This window comes from Watersipora subatra, chromosome 3, assembly GCF_963576615.1.
Source record: "Watersipora subatra chromosome 3, tzWatSuba1.1, whole genome shotgun sequence".
Taxonomy (NCBI): Eukaryota; Metazoa; Bryozoa; class Gymnolaemata; order Cheilostomatida; family Watersiporidae; genus Watersipora; species Watersipora subatra.
In genome coordinates, this window is record NC_088710.1 from 72,160,578 (window position 1) to 72,178,192 (window position 17,615).

Consider the following 17,615-nt stretch of genomic DNA (forward strand, 5'->3'; position numbering starts at 1 on the left):
GGTCAGCAGCATAATTATGTAAAGTAGCTTGGAGTTACCTACTATAAAAATCTCATTTAAACAATACCTCGTGTGTTGCATTAACTATGCGGTAAAAGCCGCATCTTCAAGTTGCTTACTGCAAATGCTCCACAAGTCAATATTGTATTGTACCTTTACCTCACAACTTTTTAAAACTCATAGTTTGAGCTTAATGAAGAGAATGAGATAAAGCTGAAAAAGTGCTACCTTTTAGTTCAAGGTTCGCTATATCCTATATAGAAATAGTAACAGTCTTAGCAGTTAATTGCTACCACCTCTACTGATAGTGTATTTTGCCGAAATCTGCATAATGAATTCAAATGATTATAAACTCACTAGTTTTTCTGACCATGCATGCATCTGCTGTTCAGGCAGATCGCTCATTGGCTAATTTACTGGTAAATACACGTATGTATTGTCAGTAATTGAAGCATCATTAATGGGTTTTGGTGGACAGAAACGCTATTGTAATCTGCTGTACTATGATGCTTTCATGCTTTTGGTAGTTTTTGTAAACGCACTGTTTTTGTCAGGAGTTGCACTCCAACCCTAAAGGTCTGACAGAAAGCCAGCTAAGTCTTGTCAGCAAGTACCTGCGGGAGTGCAAGAGAGTGGGTGTTGAACTGACGGGCAAGATGAGGGATACCTTTGAAGCTGATTGGAACACCTTGGTAGAGCATCAAGATGATTTTAGGTAATCATTTTTGTAAAAACTAATGATAGCTGTGAATAGCGCGCTATGAGACGGGGTTGGAGTTGTTTCCCGTCACACCCCACTTATAGCACTGAACAAAGTTTGTGTGAGTAAATGGGTAAATGCATCCTGACTCTCCTAAGATTTTGTCTCTTGTAAAGAGTCTTATGAAAACACCCAGCTTCACCCAAAGATCTTATTTTGGGTAAGACCAATGACCTGATGGCAGACATTTTATTGCTTGCAGGCGGTCTGTCTACTTCTCATCAAGGAGCTTCAAGCACACAATCTATGACCCGCATGCTGTTAGTGAGATGCCGGAAGCTGTGAGGAATCGTCTTGCCTCGAACCCGTATGCTCAACCAGTATAGTAATCAGGGTGTCTTGAATGCCAGTCACACGTTGTCGGTCTGTTGCTCAGAATCGTTGTTTCAATTTTTGGTTATTATGCAGAGAGCGGCCTGAGGAAGGTCCATGGACAGTTGGTGTGAGCAGCTCAGCCCTGCATGAGCCCGTTCTCAAGTACAGTCCAGACAGGAGACTGAGAGAGCTTATCTGGAAGGAGCTTGTCGGTATAGCATCAGTGAAACACGCGCTGGTCGGTATGAGCACCAAGAGTAATATTGAAAAGATTCGCCTGGCCAGGTTTGTTTCTGTGTGATTATACGCTTCCGCTAACCTGTCGCTACATTTTAATCTTCTTTCTTATCCACCACTGGGTGCTGCTTACTCCTTCATGCGCACTTGCTACCTCTCACTCATTTGTCATATCTTCTACCTTTCTGTTTTACCCCTTTCACCCTATACTACCTTATCCTTTCTTATCCACCACTGGGTGCTGCTTACTCCTTCATGCGCACTTGCTACCTCTCACTCATTTGTCATATCTTCTACCTTTCTGTTTTATCCCTTTTACCCTATACTACCTTATCCTTTCTTATCCACCACTGGGTGCTACTTACTCCTTCATGCGCACTTGCTACCTCTCACTCATTTGTCATATTTTCTACCTTTCTGTTTTACCCCTTTCACCCTATACTACCTTCTCCTTTCTTATCCACCACTGGGTGCTACTTACTCCTTCATGCGCACTTGCTACCTCTCACTCATTTGTCATATTTTCTACCTTTCTGTTTTACCCCTTTCACCCTATACTACCTTATCCTTTCTTATCCACCACTGGGTGCTGCTTACTCCTTCATGCGCACTTGCTACCTCTCACTCATTTGTCATATCTTCTACCTTTCTGTTTTACCCCTTTCACCCTATACTACCTTCTCCTTTCTTATCCACCACTGGGTGCTACTTACTCCTTCATGCGCACTTGCTACCTCTCACTCATTTGTCATATTTTCTACCTTTCTGTTTTACCCCTTTCACCCTATACTACCTTATCCTTTCTTATCCACCACTGGGTGCTGCTTACTCCTTCATGGGCACTTGCTACCTCTCACTCATTCGTCATATTTTCTACCTTTCTTTTTTACCCCTTTCACCCTTTATTACCTTATCCTTTCTTATCCACCACTGGGTGCTGCTTACTCCTTCATGCGCACTTGCTACCTCTCACTCATTTGTCATATCTTCTACCTTTCTGTTTTACCCCTTTCACCCTATACTACTTTCTCCTTTCTTATCCACCACTGGGTGCTACTTACTCTTTCATGCGCACTTGCTACCTCTCACTCATTCGTCATATCTTCTACCTTTCTGTTTTACCCCTTTCACTCTATACTACCTTATCCTTTCTTATCCACCACTGGGTGCTACTTACTCCTTCATGCGCACTTGCTACCTCTCACTCATTCGTCATATCTTCTACCTTTGTGTTTTACCCCTTTTACCTTATACTACCTCATCCTTTCTTATCCACCATTTGCCAGCTCTTCCTCTTCTGCCAAATATTTGCTACCTTTTTCTCTGCTCATCCTTTGCTACTGATTAATCTATCTCTTCACTTTACCTGCATTTTCTCTACATCCTCCGTTATGTCTTTCTACCTGTACTATTTGTCTCTTGTTAATCTTTTGACATGCAGATGTTTACCTGAAGCATATTGTTTCTGGTTGTTTTGCTCTGCTAAACTAGAACTTTCCATTTTCTAGGTAAAGTAGAAATGATTCAGCAAATTATTGTGGATTGTTGCAGTCAAATGCTAAAGATACTCTTAAGTACACACCTTGTTTATTGCTTGTTTGTATTTTCATATCATTATTTGGTGAATATCTCTAGTGGTAACTATATAGGACTTGCAGTTGTTAACCTTTGACTTGCAACAAAATTTACATTACAATTATTTGGTATCAAAAGGTTCACCATGTCTTACTCTGCTGTGTTGTAGGTGCAAAATATGTGGAAATGTGATTACAAGCTCTTAAAAGCTCAAAAACGAACAGTTAAAAAAGACCGCTGTAGGGTGGAATCCCTCATTTTGATGACGTATTCAACTCGATGTGGTTATTGTTTTACATTATCATGTGAAATGAAAGGCCAATAAAAGGCTCAATATTGTAAAGGTCTGGCCCTGGTAGCTGAGCCAGCCTTACTATCCTAACAAGCCGGTGCAGCCTGAACTCTGGGCCTTCCCCTTGTCGGCCTGCCTAACACACCTAGTGGTCCGATCAGGCCGTGACTGTTGTCCAATCTCAGGCTCGCTCAGGACCCCAATACAGCCTGCTCTCTGAGTCCCTATCGTTGGCTAGTCTAGGTCCCGGGCTAGCTTACTGTAGGGCATGATCTCGAATGCTATTGCATCTCCGATCAGGTCCAGTCGCAGCGTAGCCCAACCCCTAGCCTTCCTTAGGTATCTCTCAGGCAGTTCTTATCCAGAGTCAGACCAGTTCTGGTTGAATGGTCCTGTCTAAGCCACCCAGGCAGGCATGAACGTAATCAGTTCGTGTGAGTGAAGTTTAGTCTATTTATTATATATATATATAATCATGAGCACATGTACAACAACAGCATCAAGTTCGCAATTATCCCACCGAGGTGGCTTGCGCCTCCTCCTTATATAGTGGTCTTTCTCCGCCCACTTACATAACAATTACATAACAACACATAATTGCGTTACGGCAGGCCTGTGTGGCAGGCCTAGATACAAAGTGTTATATAATAGGATATATGAGAAATGCGTATGTAGGGTTATAATAATGAACACAGATATCTAAAGATAAAAACATAACTAGTATATTTGTCCAGTCCTCCACAATATAACACTCCTCGTAGCCCTAGTTTATGACAGACACTTGGGGTTCTACCGGAAAGCCTTTATCAAATATAGACGCTCGCTACTTTACAGTTTTGTTTCAGTTTGGTCTAATCATCTAGTCATAATCTGATAATGTGACCCATATTTCCTGCCCAATGGCGCGAACAATTTTTGCAGCATTTTCCGACCATCACAGGTGGCCAACAAGCTCCTCATGTTTATCAGAGGATGATATGCACTCCTTCGAGCTAAGGTTAAAAAATTAAACTAATTTTTAGGCTAGGTTTTGAGATATCAGTGCTCAAAGGGACAGCATTACAATGATAATGAAATAGACGTGTGAGGACAATAGACATGGTTTTATTGAATGCGTGAAGTTTGTGAAAATATTTCGACGAATAGGGTGCATAAAAGTGTAAACAGAAGCACATCGTGTTCAACCACATCCCATTTGAGCCGTTTTGGAGAGGGATTACAAGCTATGGCCGTTTTCGTGATGGATGCGATTACCTGTTCATTTTTGAGCCTTTAAGAGCTTGTAATCACATTTCCACATATTTTGAACCTACAACACAGCAGAGTAAGACATGGTAAACTTGTTAATACCAAATAACTGTAATGTGAATTTGGTTGCAAGCCAACCTTCAAAGTTGAGTTAGGAAAAAGGCAGAAGGATGAAAGAGAGTTGAGTTAAGTGTACCTATTGTAGGCGGGACATGGCAAAAAGACTCGGCTACAACTCGTATGCAGAGTTGGCCATGGAGCACCAGATGGCTGGCAGTGTCGAAACTGTTATGGAGTTTGTGGAGACGTGAGTCCTTTGTTGAATTTCTCCCAGTTTGTCTAACATGCCATAGTTGTTCTTGTGTCCAGAGAAGGTAACAGTTACTGATGAAGTGTAAGCACTAGGACTAGTACAATCAGTCAGTTTTATCCTAGGAATATCATCTACTCATTGAAGCTCATAGACGTGTTACTAAACACCCTTTCTCACACAAGCATTCATCTACATGGCTTATGAATGGCTTACAGATTCAATCAAATCTTGTTTTTCTCTATGCACGGGTACTATTGTGATTATGGGAGGAGTTGATGTGTAAGGATAAACAGCTAGTATTAGCAATATTAGAAATTATAATTCTCAAATTGAATTGAAGAAAAGTAGTCCTAATGGGTTCAGGGTGATAGGGAGCTGTGTGAGCTGAAAGGAGGCCAAGTAGGAGAGTCTTGTATGAAGGATTTGTTCTATTGCAAAGATCAGAGTGAAGTTTGTGTAGACAGTCAGTGACTAATGGCAAAAACATTTCATATATCACAATTCTATATATGTCAATGTTTGTTTTTATTTGGTCTTCTGTTTTCTGTCATCACTGTGTCCAGCTATATCAATTAAAATTCAGTAATGTAAATTGCCATCGTAGTGGAATTGAACTCCCGACGATTGCAATTACACATATACAAACACACCGCACCTAACCACAAAGCTAATCTATTCTTATCTCATTGAGCTCATTTATGGTATCATTATCCTTTGGCTTTTAAGGATAATGATACCGTAGATTTATTTTTAATCTAGCGAATTTAGCTTTAATCCTTATCGCGATTAAAGCTAAATTTGTACATTCAGTTATGACTTGATATTACCATTTGTGTTTGTTCTTTTGAAATTATTTTAAAAGCCACTTCAAAATTCATTGTTCATTTATATTTGATTGTAATTTTCAATTGTGTTGTTTCAATTTCAAGTGTTCCATTATAGCGCAACGACGTAATTTCAATCTACAATTTCCGGTTATTGCAAAGGGCGATCGCTAAAAATTGTAAAACTAAAAAAATGTTGGCTTGGACATTCTCGAGTAGGAATTGCTCCTACACTCCCTCTCAGTTCGGTCAGCCAAAGTACCCTCATTTGCTTCACTGATGTATTTAATTTCGACAGTCCGATATCTCATTTTTACATTTGTACCAGTAGCGAGGGTTACTAGTATAATCGTATTCAAAGTTTTAATGGATAGCTTCTGCTAAAACAGTAACCTTTTTACGGACACACTTCTATGTACTCTTTGTTATTATTAATTATAAATATTCGTGATTTTTATGTTTTGGTTTTTTTTGTCAGTTCATTTTAATTGTATCAGTATCAATTCACTTTTCATTGTAACCATTGTAACAAAACATCCTTTATCTAGCCATTACTTGCTAATTATTTCACCTTTTCACTTTTACAGTCGTTTTAGTTTTTTTGTTAATTTATTCAAACTGCACAAAACACTATACTCATTTTATGAAGTTAGAATGGTATACGTTGGAATGTTGTATATGTTAAATAAAAACAAGTTTTCTGTACAAAGACTTTTTTAATACCCTGGCAACACCAGGTAGGTATTCACCTAGTAGTAATATAAAACAAGAATATCATAAAACTGCATGTATATATCAGTAGCAATAGACCAGGTTATAATGCCAGCTGCCTTAGGCCATGGTTGCCATGGTTATTTCTCAATCTAAAGATATACGTATTAACTAAACAATTAGCTAAATATTATTACAATGGGTTAGAGATAGAGATGAATGCTTATTTCTACAAATTCAAACTGTCAATTTAGTATGATTTTAGTATGTAGTTCATCTAACCTTGGCAGTGGATTGTGGGAGATGTGAGCAAGTATGAGGTCATATCTTTCTTCAGTTCCAATAGGAAGTTTTACACAAATAATTGATTACTCAGAGGTTTATGAGGCGTGTACCAGTGCGAGCTAAAATTACACGCTTGTCTATTTGTTTTACTTTACTAACTTTATATTGTTTGATTTTCTATTAGAATGAGCTAGAAAGTACTTGAACATATTTACAAGGAAACAATGAAAAGACACACCGTTTGGACATCTAAATGAGTGCAAATATATTGTACTGGTTGTTTCATGTTTGGTTCGTGTGTGGTATACTCCACAACTCCATCAATTCTTAGACTACCAGGGAAATTAAACTTGCCAAAGGAATGCTGTCAATAGAACACAATTATCAGTTATGATTTCTTCATGAAGTTCATCTATTGGAATACATGCTACTTGTGGAAAGACCCAGTCAGGCATTGCTATCGTCTCATATTATGATATAGTCTTTAAAACTGTTCAAAACAAAGGGGTTCAGATGAGTCGTCTGTTTTGAAACTTTGTCCTAGGATCGTCAGTTTCATGACTAAAAGCGCTAAAACAACGCAACCAGGGATTATCATGGATTGCAAGAGTTAACATATAGGGAGGAGGAACAATATAGTTTCGTACTCTATTTGATCCATAACGGCAGTAGACTTGGTTCATAACTAGTTCGCCTGGTTTCTAGTTAGTAATTGAATCACTATTGTTTCTTACAGCCTCAGGTCAGCATTTCAGCCAGAGGCACAGGATGAGATGGGGCAGCTTCTCGAGTACGCCTCCTCGCACGGTTTCAACGACTCCTTGCAGATGTGGGACATGCAGTACTGGTCTAACAAACAGTGTAAAGACCTCTACAGGTTAATCCATACATTTCTACTATCTTTGCATGCTGATCCAGTGTGACTTTGCTTCTCTTAATGCTAGTTCCAGGTAATATCATGTAGATGTGCTGTAGGATTATAGTCCAAACCTCGACGGGTTTGAAGCTCGACGAGTGTGTATATCGACAACAGTTCGTCCAATCTCGACAGCGGTTGGTCCCATTCTTATTATAATAATAAGTAAATTTATTACTATTATAATTATTAAATTTTTGCATTATTATTTTATTTATGGAAGTTTATAGTCTTACAGTTTATAGTCTTATTATTTTCTTGTGTTCATTGATTTCTTTAGTTTCCTTTCTTGAGCAGTTCATTTGCAATTTTGGTATCACCATTATAATAATGGTTATGTAAAGGCATGCTATCAATTTAAAACTCGTTTAGCTTAAGCCTATGTACTTCATCAGATAACCACTGGAGGCTATTTCTAGTTTATGGGTGCAAAATTTCTTCTATCACCGTGATATTGGTGGTGTACAGTACAGCATAAATTGTCGATATTCAGACCAACCTTTGTCTAGATTCGGACCAACCTCTGTCGAGATTGGGACTTGTCTAGGTTCGGACTAATCGATTTAGGACTGTTTCCCTGTGCTGTATAAATATTTCCCTAGTGTCAAGACGCATGATTGATTAAGCGATGGAGTTATCTCCCTTATCCTTTGTCTTGCTTCGCTAGTTTAAAGATGAACTTACGCAAAACTTTAGTAGATTTTATCAGAAAGTATCGATATTTTTCTATCATTTGCGATTGTTTTTATGTGATCTGACTGCCAGGATGCCTCAAGATTAAAATCAACAAAACTTGATCGCAGTTAAAACACTCAGAGCACTCTCGTTCTTCTGCTAAACCCATAATACCAGTTAGGTCAACAGTCTGGTGTATCCGCTGGTAATGTTACATCATTACCGCTTATGTGTTTCTAGTTGGTGACCGTTCATATCGGATATAGCAGTTTCTATATACGACTTGAGCCATAAACCAGATATCTTATAGGGGACAGTATCATAACACCTAGTGTATGGGAGTAGTACCATAACACCTAGTGTATGGGAGTAGTACCATAGCACCTAGTGTATGGGAGTAGTACCATAGCACCTAGTGTATGGGAGTAGTACCATAGCACCTAGTGTATGGGAGTAGTATCATAGCACCTAGTGTATGGGAGTAGTACCATAACACCTAGTGTATAGGAGTGGTACCATAGCACCTAGTGTATGGGAGTAGTACCATAGCACCTAGTGTATGGGAGTAGTACCATAGCACCTAGTGTATGGGAGTAGTACCATAGCACCTAGTGTATGGGAGTAGTATCATAGCACCTAGTGTATGGGAGTAGTACCATAGCACCTAGTGTATGGGAGTAGTATCATAGCACCTAGTGTATGGGAGTAGTACCATAACACCTAGTGTATAGGAGTAGTACCATAGCACCTAGTGTATGGGAGTCGTACCATAGCACCTAGTGTATGGGAGTAGTACCATAGCACCTAGTGTATGGGAGTAGTACCATAGCACCTAGTGTATGGGAGTAGTACCATAGCACCTAGTGTATGGGAGTAGTACCATAGCACCTAGTGTATGGGAGTAGTACCATAGCACCTAGTGTATGGGAGTAGTACCATAGCACCTAGTGTATGGGAGTAGTACTATAACACCTAGTGTATGGGAGTAGTACCATAACACTTAGTGTATGGGAGTAGTACCATAACACCTAGTGTATAGGAGTAGTACCATAGCACCTAGTGTATGGGAGTAGTACCATAGCACCTAGTGTATGGGAGTAGTACCATAGCACCTAGTGTATGGGAGTAGTATCATAGCACCTAGTGTATAGGAGTAGTACCATAACACCTAATGTATGGGAGTAGTACCATAGCACCTAGTGTATGGGAGTAGTATCATAGCACCTAGTGTATGGGAGTAGTACCATAGCACCTAGTGTATGGGAGTAGTATCATAGCACCTAGTGTATAGGAGTAGTACCATAACACCTAATGTATGGGAGTAGTACCATAGCACCTAGTGTATGGGAGTAGTATCATAGCACCTAGTGTATGGGAGTAGTACCATAGCACCTAGTGTATGGGAGTAGTACCATAGCACCTAGTGTATGGGAGCAGTATCATAGCACCTAGTGTATGGGAGTAGTACCATAGCACCTAGTGTATGGGAGTAGTACCATAACACCTAGTGTATGGGAGTAGTACCATAGCACCTAGTGTATAGGAGTAGTACCATAGCACCTAGTGTATGGGAGTAGTACCATAACACCTAGTGTATAGGAGTACTACCATAACACCTAGTGTATGGGAGTAGTACCATAACACCTAGTGTATGGGAGTAGTACCATAACATCTAGTGTATGGGAGTAGTACCATAACACCTAGTGTATGGGAGTAGTACCATAACACTTAGTGTAGGGGAATAGTCCTATGTCACATGACTCTATACTTCTTGCCGGTTTATAGTCACTCACAGTATTGTTACTGTGATAGTGATGTTAATGGTCAGAAGGCTCAAGGAATCCTCCCAAACTCCTTTAGCATCTCTAAAGGCCGGGCCACACGTATCGTGTAATTTCAACTAATCTGGGAAATTCCATTCGTACGAAATTTCTGACCTGCCACACGGAGTTTCCCCACCACGGATTCGTACGAAACTAACTTTTAACTAGCCAATCATAACGCGGTGATAAATTGAAGCCGATTCCATTTCATTCATTTGCTTCAGTACAAACATGCGGGTCAGATCTAAAAAAGATAACGATTTGTGAGTTTCTAGCCGCAATTCCTAAATCGGTTGCGGAATGTACACGTTTCTACGCAACTACAAAACTGCTAATGCTAGTTGCACTGAGTAGTTGTAGTAGGCTGTTGTTGTAAATGGTTTTTAGTATACTTTTGAATAGAGCTTGTACATTTATAATATTATTACGAACTATTACGTATGTACTACATTGCAAAACGGTTATTTTGTATGACTACAGCAGGTTTGGGCTTGCCCACAAAATCGTTTTACTTTTTCTTCTAATTACAATACAAATTTGAACCTGACTTTTCAGCAATTATTAGCCTAGCTACAAAACAGTTATATTTTTATTAAATACATATTGAAACCTGAATTTTTAACAAATATTAGTCTAGCTACAAAACAGTTATATTTTTATTAAATAAATCAATTATGTCCATGGTACTACTGATTACATATAATCGCCAACACAGTTACACAGTTTTCAAACCGAGTTAGGAACTGCGGGCTAGAAACTCACAAATCGTTATCTTTTTTAGATCTGACCAAACACGCGCAAAAGAAAACGACCTTCAACATTCAACTAACCTTTTCAACTGACCAATCAAACAACGATTCGTAGGAATTTCTGACGTTTCGTCCAATTCAGGATTCGTTCATCGTGCGCAACCAATGATGGACGAATTCGTCCAAATGTCAATTCGTACGAATCGTTTCGTCCAAATTTCACCGATTTCGTGAGAATTTTGTCTCGTGTGGCCCTACTTTTAGAGAGCATTGTCTTCTTAAACTGTATGTTTAAATTGTTCGCTTTACTTTTACAAAAATCAAATAACATTCAGCAAATAATCTACTTACTCATTGAAAGAAGTTCTATCATCCGCTCCCCTGTTAAATGATTGGCCTGTTTTTAGCACAAGTTTGAGGGCACCATCAGAGTACTTTTCGCTACCGAGGGTGCTGGATGGACTGTTCCAGATATGCCGAGCCTTGTTTGGAGTTGACATCAAAGTTGGTATCCTCCCCTGTTACCTTTATTATCACATCTCTTTTGCTGTATATACCATCATCTGCATGATACAGTATTGTTATATATACTATCAGTTGTATGATATAGTATTGTTATATATACTCTTAGCTGTGTGATACAGTATTGTTATATATACTATCAGTTGTATGATATAGTATTGTTATATATACTATTAGCTGTATGATATAGTATTGTTATATATACTATCAGCTGTATGATATAGTATTGTTATATATACTATCAGTTGCATGATACAGTATTGTTATATATACTATCAGTTGTATGATATAGAAATTGTTATATATACTATCAGCTGTATGATATAGTATTGTTATATATACTATCAGCTGTATGATACAGTATTGCTATATATACCTTCAGCTATATGATATAGTATTGTTATATATACTATCAGTTGTATGATATAGAAATTGTTATATATACTATCAGCTGTATGATATAGTATTGTTATATATACTATCAGTTGCATGATACAGTATTGTTATATATACTATCAGTTGTATGATATAGAAATTGTTATATATACTATCAGCTGTATGATATAGTATTGTTATATATACTATCAGCTGTATGATATAGTATGGTTATATATACCATCAGCTGTATGATATAGTATTGTTATATATACTATCAGCTGTATGATACAGTATTGCTATATATACCTTCAGCTATATGATATAGTATTGTTATATATACTATCAGCTGTATAATATAGTATTGTTGTATATACTATTAGCTGTATATACATTATTGTTATATATACCATACTTTTCGGACTGTAAACCTCACCCCTATATAAGCCGCATCTGCTTTATTTTCCAAAAACTGATAATAAAACAAAACATAGGCCGCAGAACTCAGAACGGTGCTATTTAACACGGCAACAACTTTCTTGTTTAAAATGAAACAGTGCCTAACGGTACTGTAAAGAGGCGCATTAACCGGAGATTTCGGTTAATGCGCCCTAGCGGTGAAAGCAAAAACCACAGAATCGCCGCACCCTTATATACGCCGCTTGGCTCAAATCATCAGAAAAAAGTAGCGGCTAATAGTCCGAAAGTGCGGTATTTACAACTCATGTTAGTTCAGTTCGCTTCGTATGACCGAAATTCGCACGACAAAAAAAGGAAAGACCGCTCTATAAGGTGGACTAACACACACACACACACAAATATACAGACAGATTTTTTGCCATTTGTATAGTAGAATAGCATTGGTACCCGGCGCTGCTCGGGTGACGTATGTAGTTACAATCATGTATTACCACACATTTATCTATCTTATACCTATATAGATAACACAGAGTTTGTCTGTCTTTCTTTTTGTATATTTGATTATAGAAATGAAACTGCAGATATCAAGGTAAAAGCAAACATGGATTTTATACGACTTTTTTCGCAGAAGCTTCACGTAATTGCGCTATTTTTATTTTTATCAAGGTCCTCTTTAATGGTCTAGCAGCTCATTATTTGGACCCTTATATTCGGTATCCTATAAATACAAATATAAGAAAATTGGGAGTTGTCTCCAATTTTTGTTCAAGTAAATGTGACGACTTCATACTAAGATATTTTTTCCTTACTTTTAGCAAATGATAAGATTTCAGGATGAAGGAAAATGATATACTAACGCATTCTATTCTTTCTCTTTCTGTTTATAAATTACTTCTTATATTCACTCATTGTTATCACAGAGTATATTGATAAAATGTGCCCAGTAATTGATGTGGATGCTTCTAGATAGCAGTTTCATTTCTCTTAATTAGACAGTAATAAATAAATAAACTTTTTCCCATTCTGATAGCTAATAAATCAACTATATTTTCATTTTTTAAACTGTTTTAAATAAAACTCTTTTCCGTGTTACCGTGCACACTTTCATCAAGGAAATGTAGTGAACAAGCGGTGTAAAAGGCTTCTGAAACAGAGAATCTAACTCGAGGTCTTCTGTTCCACAGTCCATGACCTAACAAACTGCACTACCGCGACTCACTGTGAAGTAAAGCTTAAAGTCTATTAACTCCAAGTTCTGTTATATTTTTAATTATAGGTTACAGTAGAGCCTATATACTGGTTCAAAGTTGGTTCGGTAGATCTGCAAAGAGGGCTCTGATCAAATTACCGTAATTAGCTTCTTCAAAGAGTTTCGCTAGATCCATATGTGTGCTTTTACCTAAATATCTGTAGTTTCATCTTCATAAACAGAAAGGCAGAAAGATAGACAAATTTTGTGATTTCATTATATAGATTAGCTGTATATACTATTAGCTATTATTGTATATACTATTAGCTATTATTGTATATACTATTAGCTATTATTGTATATACTATTAGCTATTATTGTATATACTATTAGCTATTATTGTATATACTATTAGCTATTATTGTATATGCTATTAGCTATTATTGTATATACTATTAGCTATTATTGTATATACTATTAGCTATTATTGTATATACTATTAGCTATTATTGTATATACTATTAGCTATTATTGTATATACTATTAGCTATTATTGTATATGCTATTAGCTATTATTGTATATACTACTAGCTATTATTGTATATACTATTAGCTATTATTGTATATACTATTAGCTATTATTGTATATGCTATTAGCTATTATTGTATATACTATTAGCTATTATTGTATATACTATTAGCTATTATTGTATATGCTATTAGCTATTATTGTATATACTATTAGCTATTATTGTATATACTTTTAGCTATTACTGTATATACTATTAGCTATTATTGTATATACTATTAGCTATTATTGTATATACTATTAGCTATTATTGTATATACTATTAGCTATTATTGTATATACTATTAGCTATTATTGTATATACTATTAGCTATTATTGTATATACTATTAGCTATTATTGTATATACTATTAGCTATTATTGTATATACTATTAGCTATTATTGTATATACTATTAGCTATTATTGTATATACTTTTAGCTATTACTGTATATACTATTAGCTATTATTGTATATACTATTAGCTATTATTGTATATACTATTAGCTATTATTGTATATACTATTAGCTACTACTGTATATACTATTAGCTATTATTGTATATACTATTAGCTATTATTGTATATACTATCAGCTATATGATACGTTATCACTGTACTTAATGTTGTATATTTGGTTCTTTTACAGAAAAATGAGTCTGATGTATCGGTCTGGCATCCGTCAGTGCAGGTTTTTGACGTCTTTGATGAAGACGGTAAGTCTGGCTATGAAATACTCTAGATTGGTCCTGAAAGGCAAGAACCACTTTTGAAAATGGTAACCAGTGTGAAGGTGTTGCTTTACCTAAATATATTATTTTTAATCACTTCTAACTAGTAGGCAGGGTCATTCTGGTGGTATCGACTAGTAGACAGGGTCTTTCTGGTGGTATCGACTAGTAGACAGGGTCTTTCTAGTGGTATCGACTAGTAGACACGGTCATTCTGGTGGTATCAGCTAGTAGACAGGGTTATTCTGGTGGTATCGACTAGTAGACAGGGTCATTCTGGTGGTATCAACTAGTAGCCAGGGTCTTTCTAGTGGTATCGACTAGTAGGTAGGGTCATTCTGGTAGTATCCACCAGTAGACACGGTCATTCTGGTGGTATCGGCTAGTAGACAGGGTCATTCTGGTGGTATCGACTAGTAGGCAGGGTCTTTCTAGTGGTATCGACTAGTAGGCAGGGTCATTCTGGTGGTATCCACCAGTAGACACGGTCATTCTGGTGGTATCGGCTAGTAGACAGGGTCATTCTGGTGGTATCGACTAGTAGGCAGGGTCTTTCTAGTGGTATCGACTAGTAGGCAGGGTCATTCTGGTGGTATCCACCAGTAGACACGGTCATTCTGGTGGTATCGACTAGTAGACAGGGTCATTCTGGTGGTATCGACTAGTAGGCAGGGTCTTTCTAGTGGTATCGACTAGTAGGCAGGGTCATTCTGGTGGTATCGACTAGTAGGCAGGGTCATTCTGGTGGTATCGACTAGTAAGCAGGGTCATTCTAGTGGTATCGACTCATAGGCAGGTTCATTCTGGTGGTATCAACTAGTAGGCTTTGTAACTTTGTAGCAACAACATTGTAATACTTACAATACGTTCTTCATTTCTTATCCTGATACGTGTATACATTAATCTGTAATATTCGATTAAACGAATGCCAAATTATAAAAATTCTTTAGTTAGGGCAGTTTGGCCAACTATAGAATTTTCAGTCTAATCTTTAGATTTAGCAGCCAGTAGTCATGCACTGAAGGAAGGGATAACCTTCATACGATTCTGCATGTGGAAGTAATTGCAACTACCCACAGGCCTGCCGAATATCCCTGAAATAACAGTGTTAGTTTCAGAAAGTTTCGTAGAAAAGTATGTTTGGCAAACAGTATGCTGTTAAGTAAGTTAACTAGTGTAACTTACCTTATGTTCAGTTTAACTAGGTCATAGCTGTCGACTGTCTTGGGAGACTGCCCTGCAGGATGAAATTATTCGACGGATTTAATAATTCGCGTACAGTCGATTCCGTGAATTACTAAAATCCGCGAATACTTACCGAATAGGTAGTTCTATTTTTAACACAAGGAAGAATAACTACTACCTCAAATTAAAAACTAACCGCTAGGCAGATTTAGTAAAAGTGGCTAAGTTCAAACTCTTTCAAAATCATTGCCGGGGCTTTGAGCTAAGCCCATTTTCAATGCATCACACTTCTTGAAAAAATTATTCAAGGTTGTCACAAGCTATTCGGCATGGCATCGTCATCACAAGAATATCTCCTGCAGTTCTTTACGTTGAAAAAACTCATAACTTACCACAAGTTGTTGGTTCACCAAAGGCCTCCAAATTGATGAATATTTATGAAGACTTCTGGTTGCAGCCAAAAATTTATAGCTTAGCGTGATCGACATAAATTTCCCAGCTAAATAGAAAGCTAAACACGTGGTATACGCACGTGAAGGTTTTACTCTATTGCTAGTTGCTTTCACGGATTAATTAATTCACGAATGCGTTCATCCGCGAATAATTTAGTCCACGAATATGCATGAGAAGACAATTTTCGCAAAATTTAACTCCGTGAATAATTTCATCCTGTAGAGTAGATTATTCTGTTATCTTCTAGGTCTCTCCTAGTCTATGTTAGTGGTAGTTATTTATGGGCTAGTACGGCTAACTGTGGTCATCTTGTTACTCAGGTACAGAAAGAGGCACATTCTTTTTGGATGCATACACTAGACTTGGTGAGAAGTATGCCGGTGCATGGATAAACCGGGGGCGGGATCGTAGTGCCCTTTACCAGTGTAACCCCACATGCTATCTCAATCTCAATATAAATCCATCATTAGGGAGACAGCGAGCTATCATGTCTATTGCAGATGTCGCCTCACTGTTTGGTATGGTAAGTGACAAATTCTCATTTTCACAATATAGCTCAACTCTCTGACTAGCCTCATAAGTCTGAGGTCTCACTTGAACAAGTCTATGGCTGCCTCATAAGTCTGAGGTCTCACTTAGATAAGTCTATGACTGCCTTATAAGCCTGTTATCCCTCATTTGGATAGTTGCGTGACTCTTCTTTTTTGTGTAACTCTGTAGCTCATTCTCATATCTCTTATTCAAGTAGGTCTGCGACTAACCTGATAAACTTTGTCTTCTTCAAGTATATAATTCGCTTGATATCTCGCCTCAGTCGTGGTTATCATAGTTGACTCTCTATGAGAGCCGAAGGGGAAGGCATATAGAAACAAACTTGTTATGAGGTTCTTGCAGAGAGGGAAATGTTGTAGATGGGGCACACTCTACAGCAGCTGTTGACAACAGTAGACTACAGTCAGATCGCTGGCCAAAACAATATAGAGTCTGATGCACTACATACTGCCTCAACCTTCATGGTCATGTGGCTATTTAGACCAGACACCTTGCAGTCCTTGTCATATCATCATGAGACAGGGGAGTCCTTAGTGCCACAGCAACTCAGTGACATCATTGCCAGTACGCTCTACTTTCGTTATTATTATTATCATCTGATAGGTGGTTGCTAGGATACCTTTGCTAGGATACCTTTAGATTCTATCAGATTAGTTCCTTTAGGGCTGCTAGCACTAATATATATCGATGGGTATCTATAGCATAAGTTCTCTTCTAGTTACGTTATTTATTTAAAGTGTTTACAGTTGGCGCAGAATTTCTGTCTTACCTTTAAAATTGACTTTGAGTGAATGTGAGTCTAGCCAATTGTTGTCACTCGCTGTCAGAACAAAATTGAGATTGCAAATCTCTCTTGATCAACTACGAGTAGTTTGATCATAAATAGCTTAGGTTTCTA

General features: G+C 37.6%; 1 protein-coding gene across 1 annotated transcript in view; it reads left to right on the forward strand.

The window, feature by feature from the left end:
- The window catches only part of LOC137391114 (uncharacterized), a 40,825-nt gene that overhangs the window by 10,340 nt on the left and 12,870 nt on the right, over positions 1 to 17,615 (forward strand). The window contains exons 5-13 of the mRNA XM_068077478.1: positions 555 to 715; positions 963 to 1,067; positions 1,169 to 1,360; positions 4,633 to 4,734; positions 7,297 to 7,437; positions 11,131 to 11,227; positions 14,446 to 14,512; positions 16,486 to 16,688; positions 17,077 to 17,281. Coding sequence (XP_067933579.1) covers positions 555 to 715; positions 963 to 1,067; positions 1,169 to 1,360; positions 4,633 to 4,734; positions 7,297 to 7,437; positions 11,131 to 11,227; positions 14,446 to 14,512; positions 16,486 to 16,688; positions 17,077 to 17,281 — 1,273 coding nt within the window. The remainder of the gene's footprint in view (positions 1 to 554; positions 716 to 962; positions 1,068 to 1,168; positions 1,361 to 4,632; positions 4,735 to 7,296; positions 7,438 to 11,130; positions 11,228 to 14,445; positions 14,513 to 16,485; positions 16,689 to 17,076; positions 17,282 to 17,615) is intronic.